The sequence below is a fragment of the Adiantum capillus-veneris genome, chromosome 3 (genome assembly GCF_014529385.1).
Source record: "Adiantum capillus-veneris isolate H3 chromosome 3, ASM1452938v2, whole genome shotgun sequence".
In the NCBI taxonomy this organism is placed as follows: domain Eukaryota; kingdom Viridiplantae; phylum Streptophyta; class Polypodiopsida; order Polypodiales; family Pteridaceae; genus Adiantum; species Adiantum capillus-veneris.
This window is the reverse complement of record NC_140933.1, coordinates 129,762,512-129,783,286: the sequence shown is the minus strand read 5'-3', so window position 1 is coordinate 129,783,286 and position 20,775 is coordinate 129,762,512. Positions and strand designations below refer to the sequence as shown.

Sequence of the window (20,775 nt, the reverse complement as noted above, 5' to 3'; positions counted from 1 at the left end):
ATAATTAACAACATGAATTAATGAAAAACTGTCGGTCTTGTTGACATATGAGAAGTGTTGAAATGATATTTACTATTATGGTTTACTAATATCGGATGGCTTAAAAAAAATTTAATTCACCTATCTACATAGTACATATGCAAAGTGTATGGTGAAAAAAAACTCTAAAGAGCAAAAACGCTAGAAGAAAGAAAAATAGGAAGAAAAACACAAATGTATAAGGTGCACTTGTCCATCTGAATTTATATGGACACAAAAAGTCTTTTGACTTTCTACTTCCATGGGTCTTTTTATTTCTTAAACTCACCCTTCACTACTTGAGATGTTTTGAAAGGATTTTTAACTTTTCAGAGATTGGGGAGACCTGATTTCCACTATTTTGCTAAATTTCCATCGGATGACAACAAAGCTAACGCGAAGCACTCTAGGTCAATACCCCTTTTTTTTGTTGAGAAGAAGAATCTAGCGAAGAGGAGAATCGTTTAGCGTCGTAGGAACAGACCTCAAAGAGAGAGAGTGGAGTCACAAATTGACAATGGAGTCCGAGAGAGTAAAATGGTGCCCACTGCCATGTTCTCGTCGAGTCGTGCGCTCGGCTTCGTCAGCGTGCACACTTGCAGTACCAACTTTCCAAATTCCCCGCATTTTGCAGGGCATTTGAGCTCTCGAAGTCTCGCTGCTCCATGTTGGTCTCTCTCCTGCTAGCTTCTTGCAACCATGAAGCCCATTCTGATCACCGTCCAAGTGGGCGTAGTGGTCAGCGTTTTCGTCTTCTCGTACTTCTTGGGCGCTCCTGTTTATTGGGAGATCGTCTCTCGAGTTAACAGCTACAGCTCCAGCGCAGTTCCCTCATCCAAAGGTATCTTCACACATAAGAGAGAGAGAGAGAGAGAGAGAGAGAGAGAGAGACGAAGAAGAAGAAGAGAAGTTTTAACGTCATAGAACAATCCCTACAGACCTCAAAGATCTATCGGACTAGTCTTGAGAGAGAGAAGAAGAAGAAGAAGAGAGTTTTAACGTCGTAGGAAACTATCCCAAGAGACCTTAAATATCTAGCCGACGAGGCGAGTATATTTTTTCCTTTGCAAACGCCCAGAGCATATCCATTTTTAGAGGGGTAGTTTGCACCTTCATAGACACACATTCTCATTGGCCATCCAACGATCCACAATGCTGCCGAGTGTGAAAGGCTGACAAATGACTGGTCTATTTTTGTGTTGCAAATTGGATGTGGTATTCCGCTTGTTCTAAAGCATGTAACAGCTGACTGTTTTAAGTTAGGATTACTCCAATTATGGTGTTTCATTGTTACAATCTTGAATGCACATGTTTTGCAGGTAACTATAAACACAATCATACGGATAACTATGCACAGAAGCCTAAAGACTCTTACAAAGAAGGGTTCTCTTCAGCAGATTTTGATACATTTCTACAGAAGCCAATATGGGAACGGCCACCTCCTCACAGCACAATGCCCCCACCTGAAGTCTTTGCCTTGACAAAGCAGATGGTGGCTTCTAGAGCAAAAAAAAAAGTGATAGTAGTTACGTTTGCCAATCACGCTTTCTTGGATTTTGTTCTCACTTGGGTGAAGCATCTGACAGATCTGAACGTCTTCAACCTTCTTGTAGGTACGCCAAATTCATCTTGAAAGTTTAAATATTGTTCTTCACGTTGATAGCACTTAAGTTGTATGATGCCAAGCAAATATTATAAATTATTGGGCATAGAATTTAGCAAGCTGTTTTTTTAAACATGTAGCAAGGTGCATTGGTAGTTCATGATGCAAAGGCAGTGGATCCTTTCTATTGTGCCTATGTGAAAGATGCACAATGACCATTGACTTACCATAGATACAAGACGTTGTGAACACCTTTGTACCCCAAATGGTACCGGGTTGGGCATTTGTACAACTAGCTTGAACACTTTTTGAGACCTCAAATCCAACTTGGATTTGGTTTTTCCTTATCTGTATAGTTGAAGGGATTCTCCAGTCTCACATGGGTGCTTGACCTATCTTTGTCGAGATTGCTTGGCCAATGGCCCACTAGACTATGAATTACCTCTGGGCCTTGCAATTGTAGAGTTGAATATATTATCTTCCTTTTCCGACTATGAATTACCTCTGGGCCTTGCAATTGTAGAGTTGAATATATTATCTTCCTTCCTTCCTATAGCTAGCCTGTTCTTGTGGTGAAAGGGCCTACGAGCCAAAAGATTTAGATTGGACAATGCACCTGAATGTGTTCTGGCCAATTTCCCACATTGCATGTCCACTGTGTCTTGCAGCTTTATAGATAGATCTCTCTTCCGTATTTAGACTTAGCCTATGCTTGTGGAGGTTGTTGAAACCGGCCTGTTCAATCCAAAAGGGCGGTAGACTTTAGACTTAAACCTTATTTGCTTTCACCCATTTAATTTGTCGCCCACTTTACCTGTACTTTCAAGACACAACAAAGGGGAAAGGGATACAGGCTGCTAGGTTGCATCTGTATGAGAAGACCGACACCAGACTGGCCCCTAACTTAGGCGCCCCTTTCGGTATTTCTTTATTGTTTAAAAGAGGGAATAAACGCTGTGGTTCCTTACAAGCTGCCCCGGACAACCTTGGCTGAATTTCAACTGTTCTGGCCCGATTTCGGCAGCATAACTGTACTAGAACCCTTCACGGTCAGTATTCCCACGCATTGAATGACTTTCCCGACGCATACGGGCACTTTGCAAGACCTGGCGAGAATCTGCAGCACGCTGAATTCTCTGTTTTCAGCCCCGAAAATGCGCTAGATCACCTGTACAGCGGTCCCCTCGCGTCCCTGAACCTCTTGGGGGTATTAGGGTCCGTTTAGGGCCAAAACCCTAAACCTGCAAAAATACACAGCAGGCTGTAATTTACTGTTTCGGGCTCCGTTTCGCGTGCCGGTCGCATCCGTAGCAAGTCCTCGAGCTCCCGCACCTGTAGGGCTACTTGCACTTTGAATCGGACGAGATTTCTGGCGTGAAACCTCTCCGAATTCACCTGTGCGGGGGATTAGCCGCTAGCTAATCCAGTACCTGTGCAAGAGGCTCTTGCCTCGGCAATCGCGCATGAACCCACACAACTGTACATCGGTCAATTGAAAAGCCCACTGGAGGGGCATAACATACTGCCATAGGGGAGAGAGAGGGCAATGCGTAGCGTGCAGGGCATCACTCTTGGCACCGCATTGTACATAGGAGGGAAAGCATGCACTCCATAGCTCTTAACCTGTGACAGGAAACTTGAAAATGAGCTCACAGCTGAAAATCACGTTTTTGCCTTCTCTATTAGTAAACTTGCCTCAGAGTGCCAAGTGTCACTCATTTGTGCATTTTCCCGCTTTAGACCCTCGGGTCTAAAAATATCTCACCTGCAACCTCTGTTGACTTGGCCACAGAGTAACAAAATGATCCCCATGTCAAACTGCACGTAATGACGCGAAGACATTTTCAGGTCCCAAAATAGCAGTTCCCTAAATTTTAGGAGATGCTGCCATTGTATCTTTCTAGGTCATCCGACCCTCTTTGTACACTGCAGCCACACCCAGAACTGAAATGTAGCCTCTGTAACAAAGGATTCCAGTTTGGCTAGTCAATGAACCCACTTGGCTAACCATAGTCCTTGTCCAACCTTAGTGCTCTCTTGCACTCAGGCCTGGACTCCCTCTGAACAGTTCCACACTAGCTATTGCAATGCAGGGCAGTTAGATTTCCCGAGGAGCGTTTTCCAAAAAGTGGAAATAAATAAATAATAGGAAAGAAATCAACAAAAAGGATAGATAGTAGTCACACGCTGGTGACATACCCCCCTCTTGAAATCTCAAACGTCCTCGTTTGCATCTATGTCGTACATGCTCACAGTCAACACTGATGTATTCAACACCTGTCAACACATGTACGACACATACATGCTCATTGTCAACCCTTGTGTATTCAACATCTCGTCGACACATGTATTGCTTGCGTGTGAACCCTGTTCCAATGACATAGTGGTAGCTTCGCACTCTGCCATTGCTTTGAGTCACTAACTTTCCAATGACAAAATGGTAGCCACACATTTTGCCACTGTCTTTTAGTACACGTTGGATCCCGTAACACTTTCGAGCATACCTAAACCGACAGTTTAAGAGTGCAGTTATACATGTACCCTTTAATAGAAGCAATTACTGAATCCTTGACAAACTGACAAGAAATACTCACTTCTATAGCACTAAGCACACTTTTGGACATTCCATAAGAGCAATTGCCAAACTGACAATCTGTACAACTCTAACATTCATGTAACATGTATTTGATTTGAGCTCACTTTAAATACCATGTACATCATTTGTTTCAGAAGCCATTGTCACACTGACAATCCATGTAGCTTTGAATATGTAGCTTTGAAACTCAAGGGGTCAAGGTAGGTTGCAAATCGAAGGCTTCAAGGTAAAGTGATAACACAGTTGGTGACTCTGCAAGTTCACCTTCTTCCATCCACTTAGCATCCATTGGTGGATGGTTTCTGAACTTCACCAAGTAACGCCTAGCAACCTTGCCTTTCACTTTTCATTCTTTATGTGCCAAAATCTGTTCCGGGACCAAGATCTCGTCAAGTTCCTCGACTTCCGGCTGATCTTCAACTGGCATATCCTCTGGCACATCACCCACATAGGGTCTGAGAAGACTCACATGAAACGCATTGTGAATCTTCCAACTGTCAGGCAATTTCAGCCTATATGCAACATCATTGATTATGTCGCATACTTGAAAAGGCCCATAGTAACGCATGCAGAGCTTTGGAAACAATCTTTCCTTGCCCTTCATCTTCTTTAACCTTGCCTTTTCAAAGCGTAGAAGCACCCAATCACCAAGTGAAAATACCACTTCACGACGATGACGATCAGCTGCTTTCTTTTGCTTTGCCTGAGTCTTTTCCAAGGCCACTTTGACCTTCTTGTACATTTCATCCATGTCCTGAACATACTTATCTGCTTCAAATATCTTGTCCTTTGTATGCAGTATGGGAGGAACTTTCTTGCCACCTTCAACTATCTCGAAAGGTGCCTTGCCAGTTGATGAATGTACTGTATTATTGTATGCATACTCCACCAATGGCAAATATTACTTCCACTTTCCTTTATGCTCTGACACATAATACTTCAGCAGATCTAGGACATTAGAATTTGCCCCTTCTGACTGCCCATCTGTTTGAGGATGAAATGACGAAGAGAATTTGAGCGTTGTGCCCATATTCTCAAACAAGCCTCTCCAGAACAAACTTGTCATGTGTGGATCACGGTCTCTAACAATCGACTGTGGCATGCCATGATACTTGAAAATATTGCTCATAAACAAGCGTGCCATCTGATCTGGCTTTATCTTCTTCCTGACAGGAATAAAATGAGCCTGCTTGCTGAATCTGCAAATGATGGTCCAAATACCATCGTTTCCTGTCTGCGTTCTCGGAAGATCAAAGATAAAATCCATAGCAATACTTTCCCATGGTTTATCTGGAATAGGTAGTGGTTGCAATAACCCTGGTGCCTGTCAAACTTGACTTTCTGGCATATTAGGCATTCTCGCACAAAGGCATCTGCGTATCAATCATGCGAACACATAATACTTCCTGTGAGGGTGCTTTTGACCAAGGCTTGAGAGCCAAGATCGGTTCTTCCTGAAGGGGTTCTTGGGACCCGAGATCGATCCTTCGTTATTGATCGAATCTGCAACGAGGTTAGCTTCGATAGAAAAAGCATCAACTCATCATCCTTGTGAACAATCACATCATCTTCATGCAACTCATCATGCTTGTGAGAAATCACATCTTGATCATGCAAATCATCATGCTTGTCATTCAAATCATCATGCTTCTCATAATCATGCAAGTTCTGTGTGTCATGCTATGGAGAAAAAGAGACTGAGAGAGTCTCCTTATCTCGAATCCTTTCAACCTTGTCCTGCATATTAGCAATGAGAGATGGAGAAGTATCCACTCCTTGAAAGACAGTAGGAGAATCACTGTCGGCATTGAGAGTTATAGTGTTAGCCGAAAAATTTATGAAAGCATCAGTTTCACGAAACCACTTAATGCCTAAAACACATCTTGAGAGAGGAGAAACAACAAATCTTCTAGTGAAGGCAGTGTGTTGAATTGCAAACAACACATCAAGGCACTCCTTCGTGATGAGAGCGTCCATACCAGGACGAAAGCCAGAGACCTCGATAGGAGATCTCGGACTAACTTCGAGGCGGGCTCTCTCAACAAGAGAGGAACTGATCACATCATGCATACTACCTGGGTCAAACAATATGACAAAACGGTGCCCTGATGTACGACTATAACATTTAATGAGAGAATCATCAATGGGAGGGTCCTGAGAAACTTTGGGCACAATCGTGTTATCATTCATTGCATTGACAGATGTAGTGGGTGCTGTGGGTTCTGTAGATTCATTCGATTCAAGCTTAGGAAGCGGTTGAGACATTCTTCTACTGGCCTACATTGAGAAGAGATGTGTGCATTGTTCGAGTGTTTCATTCGTGAAGGTTTCCTGTATTTTAGTCAGCATCGTTATGTGATCCCTTTTCCTAAGCATGACATATTGTATGTTGAGCACGTTTCTATCATGGATGAACACGAATGTATGCGGATTGTTCATGAAAAGCTGAAAAGTTTATATGTCAGGATTTCGCATTCCATATCTCTTCCTTGGCATGACACAGTTTCCAAAAGAACACATGATAGTATGAGCACCAAGCATGGGTATTTCCATTGTGATTTGCCACAGTTGATTGATTTCGATCAAACAGAAAAGATTCGACGTCATTGTTTGCCTGTGTTTGATGAACGGGTTGTCACTCCGTCTCTATGTTCATCTACATTGCATACACAGTCTTTAAAGAAGACGAGGTTTTTTTCCTTCACTTTACATGGAATGGGTATGTTCATGGTTTTGTGTTGGAAATGGTTTCATGAATTTTCAGCCATGGAGATTCTTGAAGACGAAAGAAGCAGGTCTCTAGACGAAGTTGAACATCAAAGGAGCCACAGAAGACTTTGAGTCGCTTTCGGCGCGGCCCAAAGAAGCAAGCATTGCAGACCTTTATGAAGTTCAAGTACCGCTCAACCCACACAGCAGAGTGGGCCGGCGAAGAGTCCCTTCCAAGATTCCGGATGCTGTTGGCGATCTCCCTCGACGCCATACAGTTCGGTACCAGTACCTCACTTTGAAAAGGAGGGGATGTCACGTGACACATCCCAACCCTATGTGTCCGTGGACAAGCTACACCACAGCAGGGTTCAGTCAGTTCAGTCAAGTCTAGATGAGTAGTGATCTGGCACTTTTGTGAGTCTATTCGTAGACCGTGCATGCCCAGTCACTTAGCATAGATGCATATCCTCCGGTTGCACACAGCATGATCATCGGAATTCCCATCAGAATCCATTAACATCAGTTAGGGGAATTTTCCAATGCATTTAGCCTATTTTCCTATTTATTGGTTATTTTCACTTATTATTTTTAAGTGACTTTCCAACAAAAGTAGGTAGGGCAATTTTGCTAAGTTAATATATAAGCAAACCCAAGTTAGCACTTTCTGGCAGAAGAGGCAGAAGGAGCTTCCCGCTCAATAGGCAACTTCTCAACAATACCCCCCAGCACCCCCAGCGTTCTTGGATTCCATCCTCGCCGGGCCAGCCCCATCATTGGCGTTTCCTCTCTTGCAGTCATCGCCATCAACCACAGTACCCTAGCGTTAGCAGATTCTTGCAGATCAGCCCCATCCTCGGAGTTTTCCCTTGACATAATCACCTCAGCTTTAGCGTTTTTGACAATCAGCATCAGCCCAAAACCCTAGCGTTTTTGGAATCTCAGATCCTCAGCACATCAGCGTTTTGCTCAGCTTTAGGACTCTTCTTTCCCAGCGTTTTTCCAGCCAACCATCAACGCTCCAAGACCTGCAACTACAGAGGGTTTTCAGCCCTTGAAAAGACCAGAAAAGCCTCAGCATTGTAGCGTTTTTCTCAGCTTGAAGACCTCAGCATGACAGCGTTTTTCAGCAGGTATGAACAAGCATGAAAACGCAGCCTGACAGGTATATAACCTCAGCGTTTTTGCCATCAGCCTGATCCCCGACTACTCCACCATTTCAGCCATGAAACAGCCATAAAACAGTCAATTTCAGCCACCAAGACAACCCTGAACTCAGCCTAGAAGATCACAGATTTCAGCCTTAGCCATCGTCATCACCGTCGTCGTCAAGTTATTTATGTTATTTGTAATATTCACGATAGTTCTATGATGTATGTTGGCCAAACCTTTCGAACAGCTTTTGTCCGTTTTCAGGAACATGTAAGAGAAGCGAGAAAAGTTCGAAGTAAGAGCACCGTACGTGAAAGTGTGAAACCCTTGTATGCAGCAATAGCAAAACATGGGTTTGAGTCTTTCCGTTGTTTTCCCATTGAGCACATAGAAGGTAATTTTAGAAACTCTATAAAGAGTTCTATAAATCAGCATGGCCTCGAGAGTTGTTTTGGATGAGAACTTTGGATACTTTTTTCCCTAAAGGTTTCAACTTGGAAGGAAAGTCTTCTTTACGTAAAAATAAGACAATTTACCATAAGAAACCTATGCTTTGGCGAAGGCATCCCAAGCCTGAGTTAGTTCTCCCTTGAAGTCAGTTTAAAAGAACTTGGATTCCTAAAGGTTCTCGTTCAGATCCGCCTTCTATCCCTGAAATCAATCGAGTTGTCTTGCACAACACTATTTCTAGTAGAGTACAAGGTCTCCCTAGGGCTTCAATCTCTAGAATTGAGAGTGATGACCCTTCTAACCATAGAATTTTTGCTTTTAGAGATTTCAAACGGAGATTGATTTACGTATCTAGAGCCCTGGAATTGGGTTCTTTTTCTTATAAATTATTTGAAAGGTATAATATAAGGATCCTATTTAAGCTCTTGTATACCCTTGAGAACTACTCTTATGAAGATTTGGAGCTAAGAGAGTCTCATAGTACTCAACTTCGAGTACTGTTAGGCAAATTTCTGAAGTCCAAATGTCCTAGTCTGGAAAATCCCTTGGAAAGAAAGATTTGTTGATAACTATCTTTACCTCCCCTGACTTAGACAAGATTGGATTAAGCTCTATTTTGAGATCTCAAGAAGCTTTGGATGCTCTCCCTCCTTGTGTGAGAAAGGTATGGAACCATCATGTCGTAGCTTTCAAAGATGTGAAAACTTTAGGACAAAAAGCTTTCAACTACAGTGACATAGGACGTAATCTTAAAAAGCAAGAGAGGCTAGCAATCTCAAGTATTGATTGCCCTTGTAGTAAAACTGCCTTTTCTTCTTACGTAAATGGAGCTTTGGGTCATGTAGTTACTTCCAATTGTTCTATCCTTCCTTCTGATTCCTTGCAAGACCTTTTCTCAAGAGGTACTAAATATAGGCTCCCTTGCTCAAACGACTCTTGCCTTCTCAAAGCCATAGAAAAAGAAATTTCTAGTTTCGTAGTAAAGTTTGAGGAGTCTTTAGGAGTTCAAGGTATTTTTACCCATTGGAAGTCTGTAATCCTCAAGAAAGCTTCTTTGAAATTAGCATCTTGCTCTCGGAACGTTTCTTCAGGACGGAATAGCTTATCTTCTTCTGATCGTGATGCTCTTAGGAAATTTCATCGTGATTTTGTAATCTTTTATGTAGATAAGTTCTCTAATAACTTTGTTGTTACGTGCAAAAAGTTCTATTTAGAATGCTTGTTAGGTGAAGTAAACTCTCAGACTTACAATGATTGTGATCTTTCAATGCAAGAGGTTATCTTGAAACATCAAGACTTTTGTAAGTCTTTTGGTTTCAAGTGCCAGCCTAAATTACCTTTTTTATATACCGTTTGGAAGTTCCACAAGAACCCTATAAAGCCTAGATTTATAGCTGCTTCTTGTAACACCTCTTTGACCGAGGTTTCCAAATGGCTTAGTTATTGTTTCAAAGCCATTTTACCTAGCGTAAATGAATTGTGGAAAAATATGCTAAAGGAAGCAGACGTATCTACCGATTCAAGTTGGATTTTAAATGATTCAGTAGGTGTGATTCCTGTTCTAAAGTTTTTGAACTCTTCAAGAAGCCTTAAGGAGAAATCTTCTGCTTTATGTCTCCAAACTTTTGACTTTACAACGCTTTACACGAAACTAAATTTGGAGGACCTTAAATTTAGAGTCAAATCTCTTATTTCAAAAGTTTTTGCGTACAAGCTTGAGAAGGATAGGTACAAGGCATTGCAGTAGAAAAGTCAGCCTTGAACTTTGACTTCTTATGGCTGAAAAATAAGAATGTAGATGTAGACAAAGGAAGAAAGAGATTCACCAGGATTGTAGATGACATTGACATCATATCTTGGTTAGATTTTCTTTTGGACAATTTATATATAACCATCGGCGACTCTCTTTTCAAGCAAACAATTGGTATCCCTATGGGTACCAATTGTGTTGTTTTTCTTGCTAATTTCTATCTTTTTACTTATGAGTTTGATTTTATGGAGCGTCTTGTCCTTGCTAAGACTTGCCTAATATTTTTGCACAAGTTATGCAATGTAAGACGCTTTATAGATGATCTTTTTGTCCTTGACGTTCCTTCTTTTCAAGATTTTATGTACTTGAATTCGAGTTCTTTAGGCGGAGGAATTTATCCCAAGGAGTTTTGTGAACTTAACTGTACCACAAATAGTGATTGTTGTGCGTTTTTAGACCTTAAGATTTTTCAGACTCCCTTGGGATTAGAAGTAGATATCTATGATAAGCGCCTTGAACCAGAATATGCCAATCTAAAAATCATCCGTATGCCTCACATTTCTTCGAACATTTCTCTTTTAGCTAAGTACGGTGTCATTTGCTCTCAACTATTTAGATTTTCTCGTCTTTGTTCTAGTAAATCTACTTTTGTTGCTCAATCTTGCCATCGTATTTCTTTACTAGTTGAAAAAGGATACTCATTCAAAAGAATCATGAAAAACGTTCGTTCATTTTGCATCGTAGTAAGTTTATTTTTAATGTGTCTTCCTTTGGAATGTTCAGGATAATCAGTAGTAAATTCAATAGAAGTGGGGAGCTAAAAAGCCCACTTATTGTTTGACTTAATAACACCTTATGTTGTTGTTTTGATCTTTAGCGCTTCTAGTATTTTTTATATAGCTTGACAAATGCTAGCCTTTATCATGGCTGAGTATGCCCATCACCTCCGGAGGGTGATAGAAACTCAGCTCGTTGGTTTTGTAGAGTACGTTCAAAGCATGAATGACCTCTATATAAACCTGCACCTACTCTTGGGCACTGACGACGTGGGTAGGGATGTCATAGCTGTTGTCCAAGCTATGCATGATAAAGGTGATAATCTTATTCTTCCTGTTTGGACAAGTAGCGAAGTTGAGATCATATATTGTCAAGTTTGGTTCTTTGCTCTTCGTAGGTTTGTAGTCATTTTTCGATTTCGTATTTAGCTTACCTGAGGACTTAAGAATGTGTTTCGTTAGAAGTTGTTGTGTAAAGTTTGATTTCTAAGATTAAGTTTTTAAGATGTCTTATCCTTTTTTTTGCTTAAAGTTGAGTACTTGTTTTAAGCCAAATACGTTGCGTCAACTTATTTTACACATGCTTTCTCTAAAAACATTTTTAAGTTAATAATGTTTTGTTTTTTCTAGTTTTGTTTCGTAGCAAACAAAGTGATTTAGTTAGTTTGTTAGTTTTTTTTTTGTTTTTTTCTTTTTCTTTTCTTTTCTTGTGTCCCTTGCTTTTATAGTTTTATAAATGCTTTATTCCCTCTTATAATTCGTGAGTTCAGACTATTCTGAACTTATGAAGGTATATATCACTATAGTAAGGACTGCCCAAAACAATGTGCATCCACATATGCTAGCACAAGCCAGAACCAGCAGGAGTTTACATTCCCAAAGATCAACCTAATCACATTAAGCAGCATTCCACAGGCCCCGCCTTCCACTCTTGTAGTTGCCTCTCAAAACGGGTTGAAACAGGTGCAAGAGCCTGCTGGTCTGCTCACACGGGCACAGAGAGCTGCTCTTGGTCTTAGCCTCCCTGACGGTCCAACTTTTTCATCTCCAGTCACACAAATGAGTCAACCTCCCCCAGTAGCTGACAAACCAGCAGATAGTGCCAAGAGCCAACCTACCTCTCTTCTCTCAGATATTGATGGTGCCTTCATGGAAACAGTAGAGGACTGCTGATACCAGAGCAAGCACTGACCAAAAGAGAGAAGCCTACAGGAGAGACTATCTTGAAAAACACCTTTCAGCAAGTGTCATTGTACGACATGCTTCGACTTGATGCAAATTTTCAAAGTGACACCCTTTCCGTCATTCAATCTCTGTATCCTCGTGCAGGGTCTAGTGGCAGGCACCTACCAGTGCAACCCTTAGAGTCCTACATGATTTCATTTCCTGCTGCTCCGCTCACTGATTAGAGGAGTCCTCGTCTCACCGCGTCTATTCTAGGGCGCGACTTCTCCGGTGTCGAAGTGGATGGTGGGTCGGGTATCAACTTGATGCCCAAATTCACTATGTTGGCATTGGGTCTCCAGCCTACCCGGCCCGCTCCCTTTACAGTGACTTTGGCAGACCAGAAAACTGTCTACCCTGTGGGAATAGTAGACAAGGTCCCTCTGCAGGTACAAGACTTTACTTTTAACTTGGATTTTGTTGTGGTTTGTCTTCCCAAGGTTGAGGGCGGATTTCCCTTGCTCATTGGTAGACCATGGCTGCAACACACTAAAGCACTTCATGATTGGGGAAACGATGCCATGTGGATACATACTCTTGGCTCCCAGATGCAACCCATTCGCCTAAAAGGAGGCATGGATCCCGTCGTACAACATAGTTCTTTGTCCCTAGAAACCGGCCTTGAATTGGAACAGCCTACTCCACCTGACGCGTCAGATGAGGATCTGTTGGAGTGGTTGGACACTACCAAATCTATGCCTTGTTATAAAGTCTCTATTCACTCTTTGCCTGGAGGTACATCGTCTTCCAATGTTTCCACAATAACTAAACCTAATAGGCCACCCGAGCCAGCACAAAGGTTGAAGGTCACAGAAGCTACTCCCCATGCGCCCTTGGTGGTAGCCTTGGGATATGGTGAGCCTATGGAGAATCATAGAAGCGAAAAGAAATCTCCTCTATAGGAGTTCACCCCTGTTATGTCCCGCTCACAGGAGAGGGGATCTAGCCCAGATGCCATCGGGATGGGCGTCTAGTGTCCAGGCGGACGTAGTGTGAACCCGGCCAGTGTGGCTGGCCATTATTATAAAAGGGAGGCCAAGGTCTTATTTACAGTTATCGACCCCCACTGGCAAAGTGCCAGTGGTTAGCCCGCGAGGCTAGGAGTGCGCGAGGTCACCTCGAGGAGGTGAGGCCGGGTGGTATGGGACGCTCGGCCTTACAGGTGCACGCCTACGTCCTCGGACGTTGGACCCAGCACGGGGGAGCTGTCGGATGGTGGCTATGGTCGGGTGGTTCGTCCGACGCGTATCTGTAGGCGGTCTGTGTAGCCGGGAGATCCATCTCCTTGTTCGTTTCATGGTATCAGAGCCGGCTTGGCTGCACGAACGATCGTGTGCACACCTATTGGTTGGTTCGAGTCGGATAATCAGTGTTTTATGTAATTTTTGATGAATTAACTGTTTAACTGATTATTTTCTTCTCATAAGCTTGTGTGCAGGTGACATTTAATGGGTTGCTCGCTGATTTTTTATAAAATTCAGCAATCTAGCAGGTGCAAGTGATGAAAATCAGAGGATTTTTGTCGACCATACATTTAATTATTGATTTGCTGATTTTGGACTGCAATTTCAGCATACCGTTTTTATTTACTCTCTCTGTTGCCTTCTTTCTGTGCGCAGTATACACACACACACACACACACACACACACACACACACACACACACACACAGAGAGAGAGAGAGAGAGAGAGAGAGAGAGAGAGAGAGAGAGAGAGAGAGAGAGAGAGAAAGATACAGATACCTCTCTCTGTAGCGTGGGTTTCTCTGCAGCGAAGGATAACTGAGTTGCTGGCATGGATGACGTTTGCAGCGCTGGCTCCTATCTGACGCCCCTTTTGCGTGCTGGCCACAAGTACCCACACGCCTGATTTTTTTTTCCTTCGTAGTCTCCACGCGGCAGCTTCAGCGCACGCTTTTTTTCCCCCCTGTGTTGGACTTTTTTCTATGCTACCCTCTCTCCTCGTTACAATTTATTAAGTCACTTTTATTTTAAGTGAGCCTTTTAATTTAAAAAAGGGCCAGGACACTTAAGTTTTTAAAAAAACAAGTCTAAAACCAGATTTTAAAGAAACTCACTTATAGAGACTTGTAAGTTACAGAGCATTTCATTTTTTCCTCTTCTGCTCCTATCTCGAGTCTACTCTCTCTCACCTGCTCGCTCTCCCGCGCTCCCGCCATCACCTGCTCGCCTTCAGACGCTCACGCCGACGCGTAGAGCTTTTCAAACTTCAACTTTTTGTGACAGAAAAGTGCAGAAAAGGTCCGGTTTCGCGTGAATCTTTCAGTTTTTCACGCACTTCGCCATGGATTCCTCCAGCTTCGATGTGCAGCATGACGACGCGCCAGGTAACATCCAAATTCCATTTACGCATGCTCTCTACACATGGATTACAAGTACTTTCTAGAGTTTCGACTAACGTGTTACCGCTCTAAAAAATGCAAATGTTCAGACGAATCTTCGCTTGGCCTCTCTCGAAGGGGTCGTGCAGGGGCTCGGTTCCCGACTCAAAATATGGCTCAGTCGACGACTGCGCGTATTTCCGAGGGCGAAATCCATCTCAAGCAGTTACGGATACAGATTGCTGCTTTTGGGCGTTCACAAGGTGGTCTGATTGCCGTAATTCCGTTCAAAACTACAAATTTCTCAGGTGAAGAGAAGGAGTGTACGGAACTAGCCATAAATTATTGGCTGCACCAGTGGACCACATATTTTGATCTCCATGGGGAGCATGATGAACGGAGGATTCAGACGATTCCTCTCTATCTGCGCAGTAAGGCGCTTACCTGGTGGCGCAACATGACAGAGAAGCCTACGACGTGGGCTGATTTTTGTGTGAAGTTCAAGAGGGATTTCGCTAAAATGGACCCTTTGAAAGCTTATGCCAAACTGCAGAGTCTTTTGATGAAAACTGTGTCTTTTGATAAGTATACGACCGCTTTCAAGGAGGCGCTAACTTTCTGCAAGGTGGATTCTAGGCACGCGGTGCACATGTATCTGCCGGGATTGCATGAGGAATACCATTGGGCCTTAATTAAGGACAAAGCCTTGACTGATGTCGAGGATGCAGTGGCAAAGGCCAGGACGTTCCATTTGATAAATGGAGCAAATTATGAGAAGAAAAGAACTGCAGACCATCAATCCGGTGAGGGTGCTTCGAGGAAGCGACCGCGATTCCAGCAGAAGTCCAAATAATCGCCGAGATCTTCTCAGGAGAAGAAGAAAGCCAGAAATGCTTCAGTTGCTGATGCAGTGAAGAAGGGGGACTTGCTTTGGATGTGGCCAGACGAGTCACCAAATCAAGAATTGCCCCAAGAAGAAGAAGACGCAGAAACCGCAAGGTCGTCCTTCGGTTCAGATTCACGAGATCTCAGGTAACTCTGATATCATTCAAGTTGAAATCCATCATTTAGCGCACAATTCATGCACTAATTGTACTTTTAGCACCAAAGTGTTTGGTAAGCATGATCTTCTCCGTTTCCCCGGAAAGATCAATGGTCATGACGTGACCGTACTCCTTGATAATGGAAGCTCACACAATTTTGTGGATGAAAATTGGTGCAGAAACTGAGCCTGCGGACGCGGGACAGTGACCATGAGTATCGCGTGAAGATGGCTCGTGGCGTGGATACGGATGTATGGAATCGGATGGTTCCAGACTTGTCGCTTGAGCTGGCTGATTACAAAGAGAACCTGGATTTCCACATCATGCGCCTGGACAGAGCATATGTTATTTTAGGAATTCCATCGTTTTATGATAAACAAGACTTATTGTATATAGACACTATGTACATCACTCTCTTGTTTTTGTTAAGTAGAACATGCCTCATGTATCTGTGTCGCTTTGTAATCAGAAGTCTGTAAATAATGGTTTTGCAATACCAGTTGTTACTGCTTTGGAAATTTATAAAGAAATAAAGTCTTCTGATGTTGACTTTTATCAATGTGTACCATCTGCTTGGTTTGATCTGATAGACTTTTATCAATGTGTCCCGCGCATGGACGATCTGATAGATCAGCTCCATGGAGCGTTGTATTTTATGAAGATAGACCTGCGATCAGGCTATCACCAGATACGAATCAAATTGGAAGATATTCCTAAGACAGGCTTCCATACGCGTCATGGTCACTATGAATTCTTGGTCTTGCCTTTTGGTTTGACCAATGCTCCAGCTACGTTCCAGTAGATGATGAATGATCTGTTGAGATCATTTTTAGGCAGCTTTGTCGTTGTATTTCTTGATGATATCTTGATCTACAGCCGAAGTTTGTCTAAGCACTTAGCGCATATACGCGCTGTTCTCGAAGTACTGAGAACTGAGAAGCTTTATGCTAAGGCTTCTAAGTGTGAATTCTTTAAGAAAGAGCTTCTGTACTTGGGTCACATCATTACTCGCGATGGAATTCGCGTTGACCCTGAAAAATTGGATAATGTGGGAAATTGGCCCATTCTGAAGAATGTACGCCAAGTAAAGTCCTTTTTAGGCTTTACTGGATTCTTTCGCAAGTTTATCAAGGATTACTCTAAAGTTGCTGCTCCGCTTACGCAACTTTTAAAAAGAGGGGTGAGAGGGCCGAAGACTTCGGGTCCTCATCGTAAGGGTAATCCCCTTGTTGTCTGGAATGAGCGTCTCGACGAGAGCTTTCGGACACTAAAGCATTGGTGACTACTGCGTCAATATTACACATTGTGGATCCTAGCAAACCGTTTGTGGTTGAAACGGATGCTAGTGATTATGCTATTGGTGCGGTGTTATACCAGGATGGACGTCTTGTCGCGTTTGAAAGTAAGAAGCTTTTTGACGCTGAGATGCGTTATCCAACGTACGAAAAGGAGCTTTATGCCGTACTCCAAGCCCTGAGGAAATGGCGGCACTACTTGTATGGCTCTACGTTTGTTGCATGGACAGATCATCACTCCTTGCGCTATATCTGTGATCAGGGTGATCTCAGAGGCCGGAAGTCCTTCTCTCTGTAAGCCTCTCTGTGCGAATCATAGAGAGAGAGAGAGAGAGAGAGAGAGAGAGAGAGAGAGAGAGAGAGAGAGAGAGAGAGAGAGAGAGAGAGAGAGAGAGAGAGAGAGAGAGAGAGAGAGAGAGAGAGAGAGAGTGCTGCCTCTCTCTTTGCTTGGGATGACCACTCTCTCTTTGCTTGGCGATGACCATCTACAGAACGAGCAGCCAGCGTGTGTTGCGCAGGAGGAGAGGAAGGGTAGCGTATGTCTTTTGTGTGCCAAACTCAAGCGGGCACACGCCCTTTTTTTTCCACGCGTCACCTTCTCTCTCTCTCTGCGTGCGATTTTTTGCTTGGCAGCGCTGGAGTTTTACGATGGTTATTTTCTGGCCAAGGACTTTTTTTTAAAAGTCACTTGGTCATTCGAATTTTTTTAAAACAAAGACTCTAGTGTGGCCACTTTAAATTAAAGTGTGAACCTTGCAGTTTATTACAAAAAGTCACTTACAGAGACTTGCAACTTTACAGAAACCTCCCATTTGCTTCTCCTGTTCCTCTCCAAAGCCTGCTCTCTCTCACCTGCTTGCGCTCTCGCGCTCCCGCCATCACTTGCTCACCTTCAAGCGCTCACGTCGATGCGTTGAGCCCTTCGCAACTTTAACTTTTCGCGATCGAAAAGTGCAGAAAAGGCTCGGTTTCGCGTGAATTTTTCAGTTTTTTCACGCATTTCGCCATGGATTCCTCCAGCTCGGACGTGCAGCGTGATGACGCGCCAGGTAACATTCAAATTAGATTCACGCATGCTCTCTACACATGGATTACAAGCACTTTCCAGAGCTTCGACCAGCGTGTTACCGCTCTGGAAAGCGCGAATGTTCAGACGAACCTTCGCTTGGCCTCTCTTGAAGGGGTCGTACAGGGGCTCAGTTCCCGACTTTCTACTCTCGAAAATATGGCTCAGTCGACGACTGCGCGTATTTCCGAGGGCGAAACCCATCTCCAGCATTTGCGGACGCAGATTGCTGCTTTTGGGCGTTCGCCGGGTGGTTCGACTGCCACAATTCCCTTTAAAACTACAAATTTCTCAGGTGAAGAGGAGGAGTGTACGGAATTGGCTGTAAATAACTGGCTGCACCAGTGGACTACATACTTTGATCTCCAAGGGGAGCATGATGAACGGAGGATTCAGACGATTCCTCTTTATCTGCGCAGTAAAGCGCTTACCTGGTGGCGCGACATGACAGAAAAGCCTACGACGTGGGCTGATTTTTGCATGAAATTCAAGAGGGATTTCGCCAAAATGGACCGACAGCTTTCAAAGAGGCGCTCACCTTCTGCAAGGTAGATTCCACACACGCCGTGCACATGTACTTGCTGGGGTTACATGAAGATTACCGGTGGGCCTTAATCAAGGACAAAGCCCCGACTGATGTCGAGGATGCAGTGGCCAAGGCCAGGACGTTCCATTTGATAAATCAAGCGAATTATGAGAAGAAAAGAACTGTAGACCATCAATCTGGTGAGGGTGCTTCGAGGAAGCGACCCCGATTCTAGCATAAGTCCAAATCACCGCTAAGATCTTCTCAGGAAAAGAAGAAAGCCAGAAATGCTTCAGTTGCTGATGCAGTGAAGAAGGGGGCTTGCTTCGGATGTGGCCAGACGGGTCACCAAATCAAGGATTGCCCTAATAAGAAGAAGACGCAGAAATGGCAAGGCCGTCCTTCGGTTCAAATTCACGAGATCTCAGGTAATTCTGATGTTGTTCAAGTTGAAATCCATCATTTAGCCCATAGTTCATGCACAAATTGTACTTTTAGCACCAAAGTGTTTGGTAAGCACGATCTTCTCCGTTTCCCCGGGAAGATCAATGGTCACGACATGACCGTACTCCTTGATAATGGAAGCTCACACAATTTTGTGGATGCAAAATTGGTGCAGAAACTGAACTTGCGGACGCAGGACAGTGACCATGAGTATCGCGTGAAGATGGCTCGTGGCGTGGATACGGATGTATGGAATCGAATGGTTGCAGACTTGTCGCTCGAGCTGGCTGATTACAAAGAGAACCTGGACTTCCACATCATGCGCCTAAACAGAGCAGATGTTATTTAAGGAATTCCATGGTTTTATGATAAACAAGACTCATTGTATATAGATTATGTACATCACTCTCTTGTTTTTGTTAAGTAGAACATGCCTCATGTATCTGTGTCGCTTTGTAATCAGAAGTCTGTAAATAATGGTTTTGCAATACTAGTTGTTACTGCTTTGGAAATGTATAAAGAAATAAAGTCTTCTGATGTTGACTTTTATCAATGTGTACCATCTGCTTAGTTTGATTCATTAGTGCTTGGTACGTCTGTCATTGAATTTCGTAAAAATGTTTCATGTTCTTCTGTTGAACTTGGGGATTTCGATGAATCTAATCTTATCCGAGAAATCATGACTAATTTCATTGATGTTTTTCTTGATGATCTACCTCTTGCGCTTGCCGCCTTCCAGAGGAGTAGATCATGGCATTGAGTTGGTGGCCGGTAGTCAGCCCTTCTCAAAGCAACCCTATCGGTTTAGTAAAACTGACGAGGACGAGATTCAGCGACAGCTGAAGGATTATTTCGACAGGGGTTTTGTCGGCCTAGCAAATCCCTGTGGGGAGCGCCAGTGCTACAAGAAGGATAACACTATACGCTTCTGTGTGGATTACAAGGGGTTGAATAAACTTACTGTCAAGAACAAATATCCGCTCCCGCGCATGGACGATCTGATAGATCGGCTCCATGGAGCGTTGTATTTTACGAAGATAGACCTGCGATCAGGCTATCATCAGATACAGATCAAACTGGAAGATATTCCTAAGACAGGCTTCCATACGCGTTATGGTCACTATGAGTTTTTGGTCTTGCCTTTTGGTTTGACCAATGCTCCAGCTACGTTCCAGTAGATGATGAATGATCTGTTGCGACCATTTTTAGGCAGCTTCGTTGTTGTATTTCTTGATGATATCTTGATCTACAGCCGAAGTTTGCCTGAGCACCTAGTGCATATACGCACTGTTCTGGAAGTATTGAGAACTGAGAAGCTTTACGCTAAGGCTTCGAAGTGTGAATTCTTTAAGAAAGAGCTTCTGTACTTGGGTCACATCATTACTCGCCATGGAATTCGCGTCGACTCTGAAAAGTTGGATAAAGTGCGAAATTGGCCCATTCTGAAGAATGTGCGCCAAGTAAAGTCCTTTTTAGGCTTTATTGGATTCTTTCGCAAGTTCATCAAGGATTAGTCTAAAGTTGCTGCTCCTCTTATGTAACTTTTAAAAGGAGGGGTGAAAGGGCCGAAGACTTCGGGTCCTTGTCGTAAAGGTAATCCCCCTGTTGTCTGGAATGAGCGTCTCGATCAGAGCTTTCGGACTCTAAAGCACTTGGTGACTACTGCGCCAATATTGCACATTGTGGATCCTAGCAAACCGTTTGTGGTTGAAACGGATGCTAGTGATTATGCTATTGGTGCGGCATTATACCAGGATGGATGTCCTGTCGCGTTTGAAAGTA

The 20,775-nt window shown here is 43.3% G+C and overlaps 1 protein-coding gene across 2 annotated transcripts in view; it reads left to right on the top strand.

Annotated features, from left to right (window-relative positions):
• The first annotated feature begins 471 nt into the window (after positions 1-471).
• Positions 472-20,775, top strand: part of XEG113 (xyloglucanase 113) — a 70,468-nt gene continuing 50,164 nt past the window's right edge. The window contains exons 1-2 of one of the 2 annotated variants that reach the window (XM_086509177.1): positions 472-859; positions 1,338-1,631. In XM_086509177.1, the coding sequence (XP_086365303.1) occupies positions 718-859; positions 1,338-1,631 (436 nt within the window). In that variant the 5' untranslated portion in view covers positions 472-717. The remainder of the gene's footprint in view (positions 860-1,337; positions 1,632-20,775) is intronic. The other variant, XM_086509178.1, reaches the window with a different exon arrangement.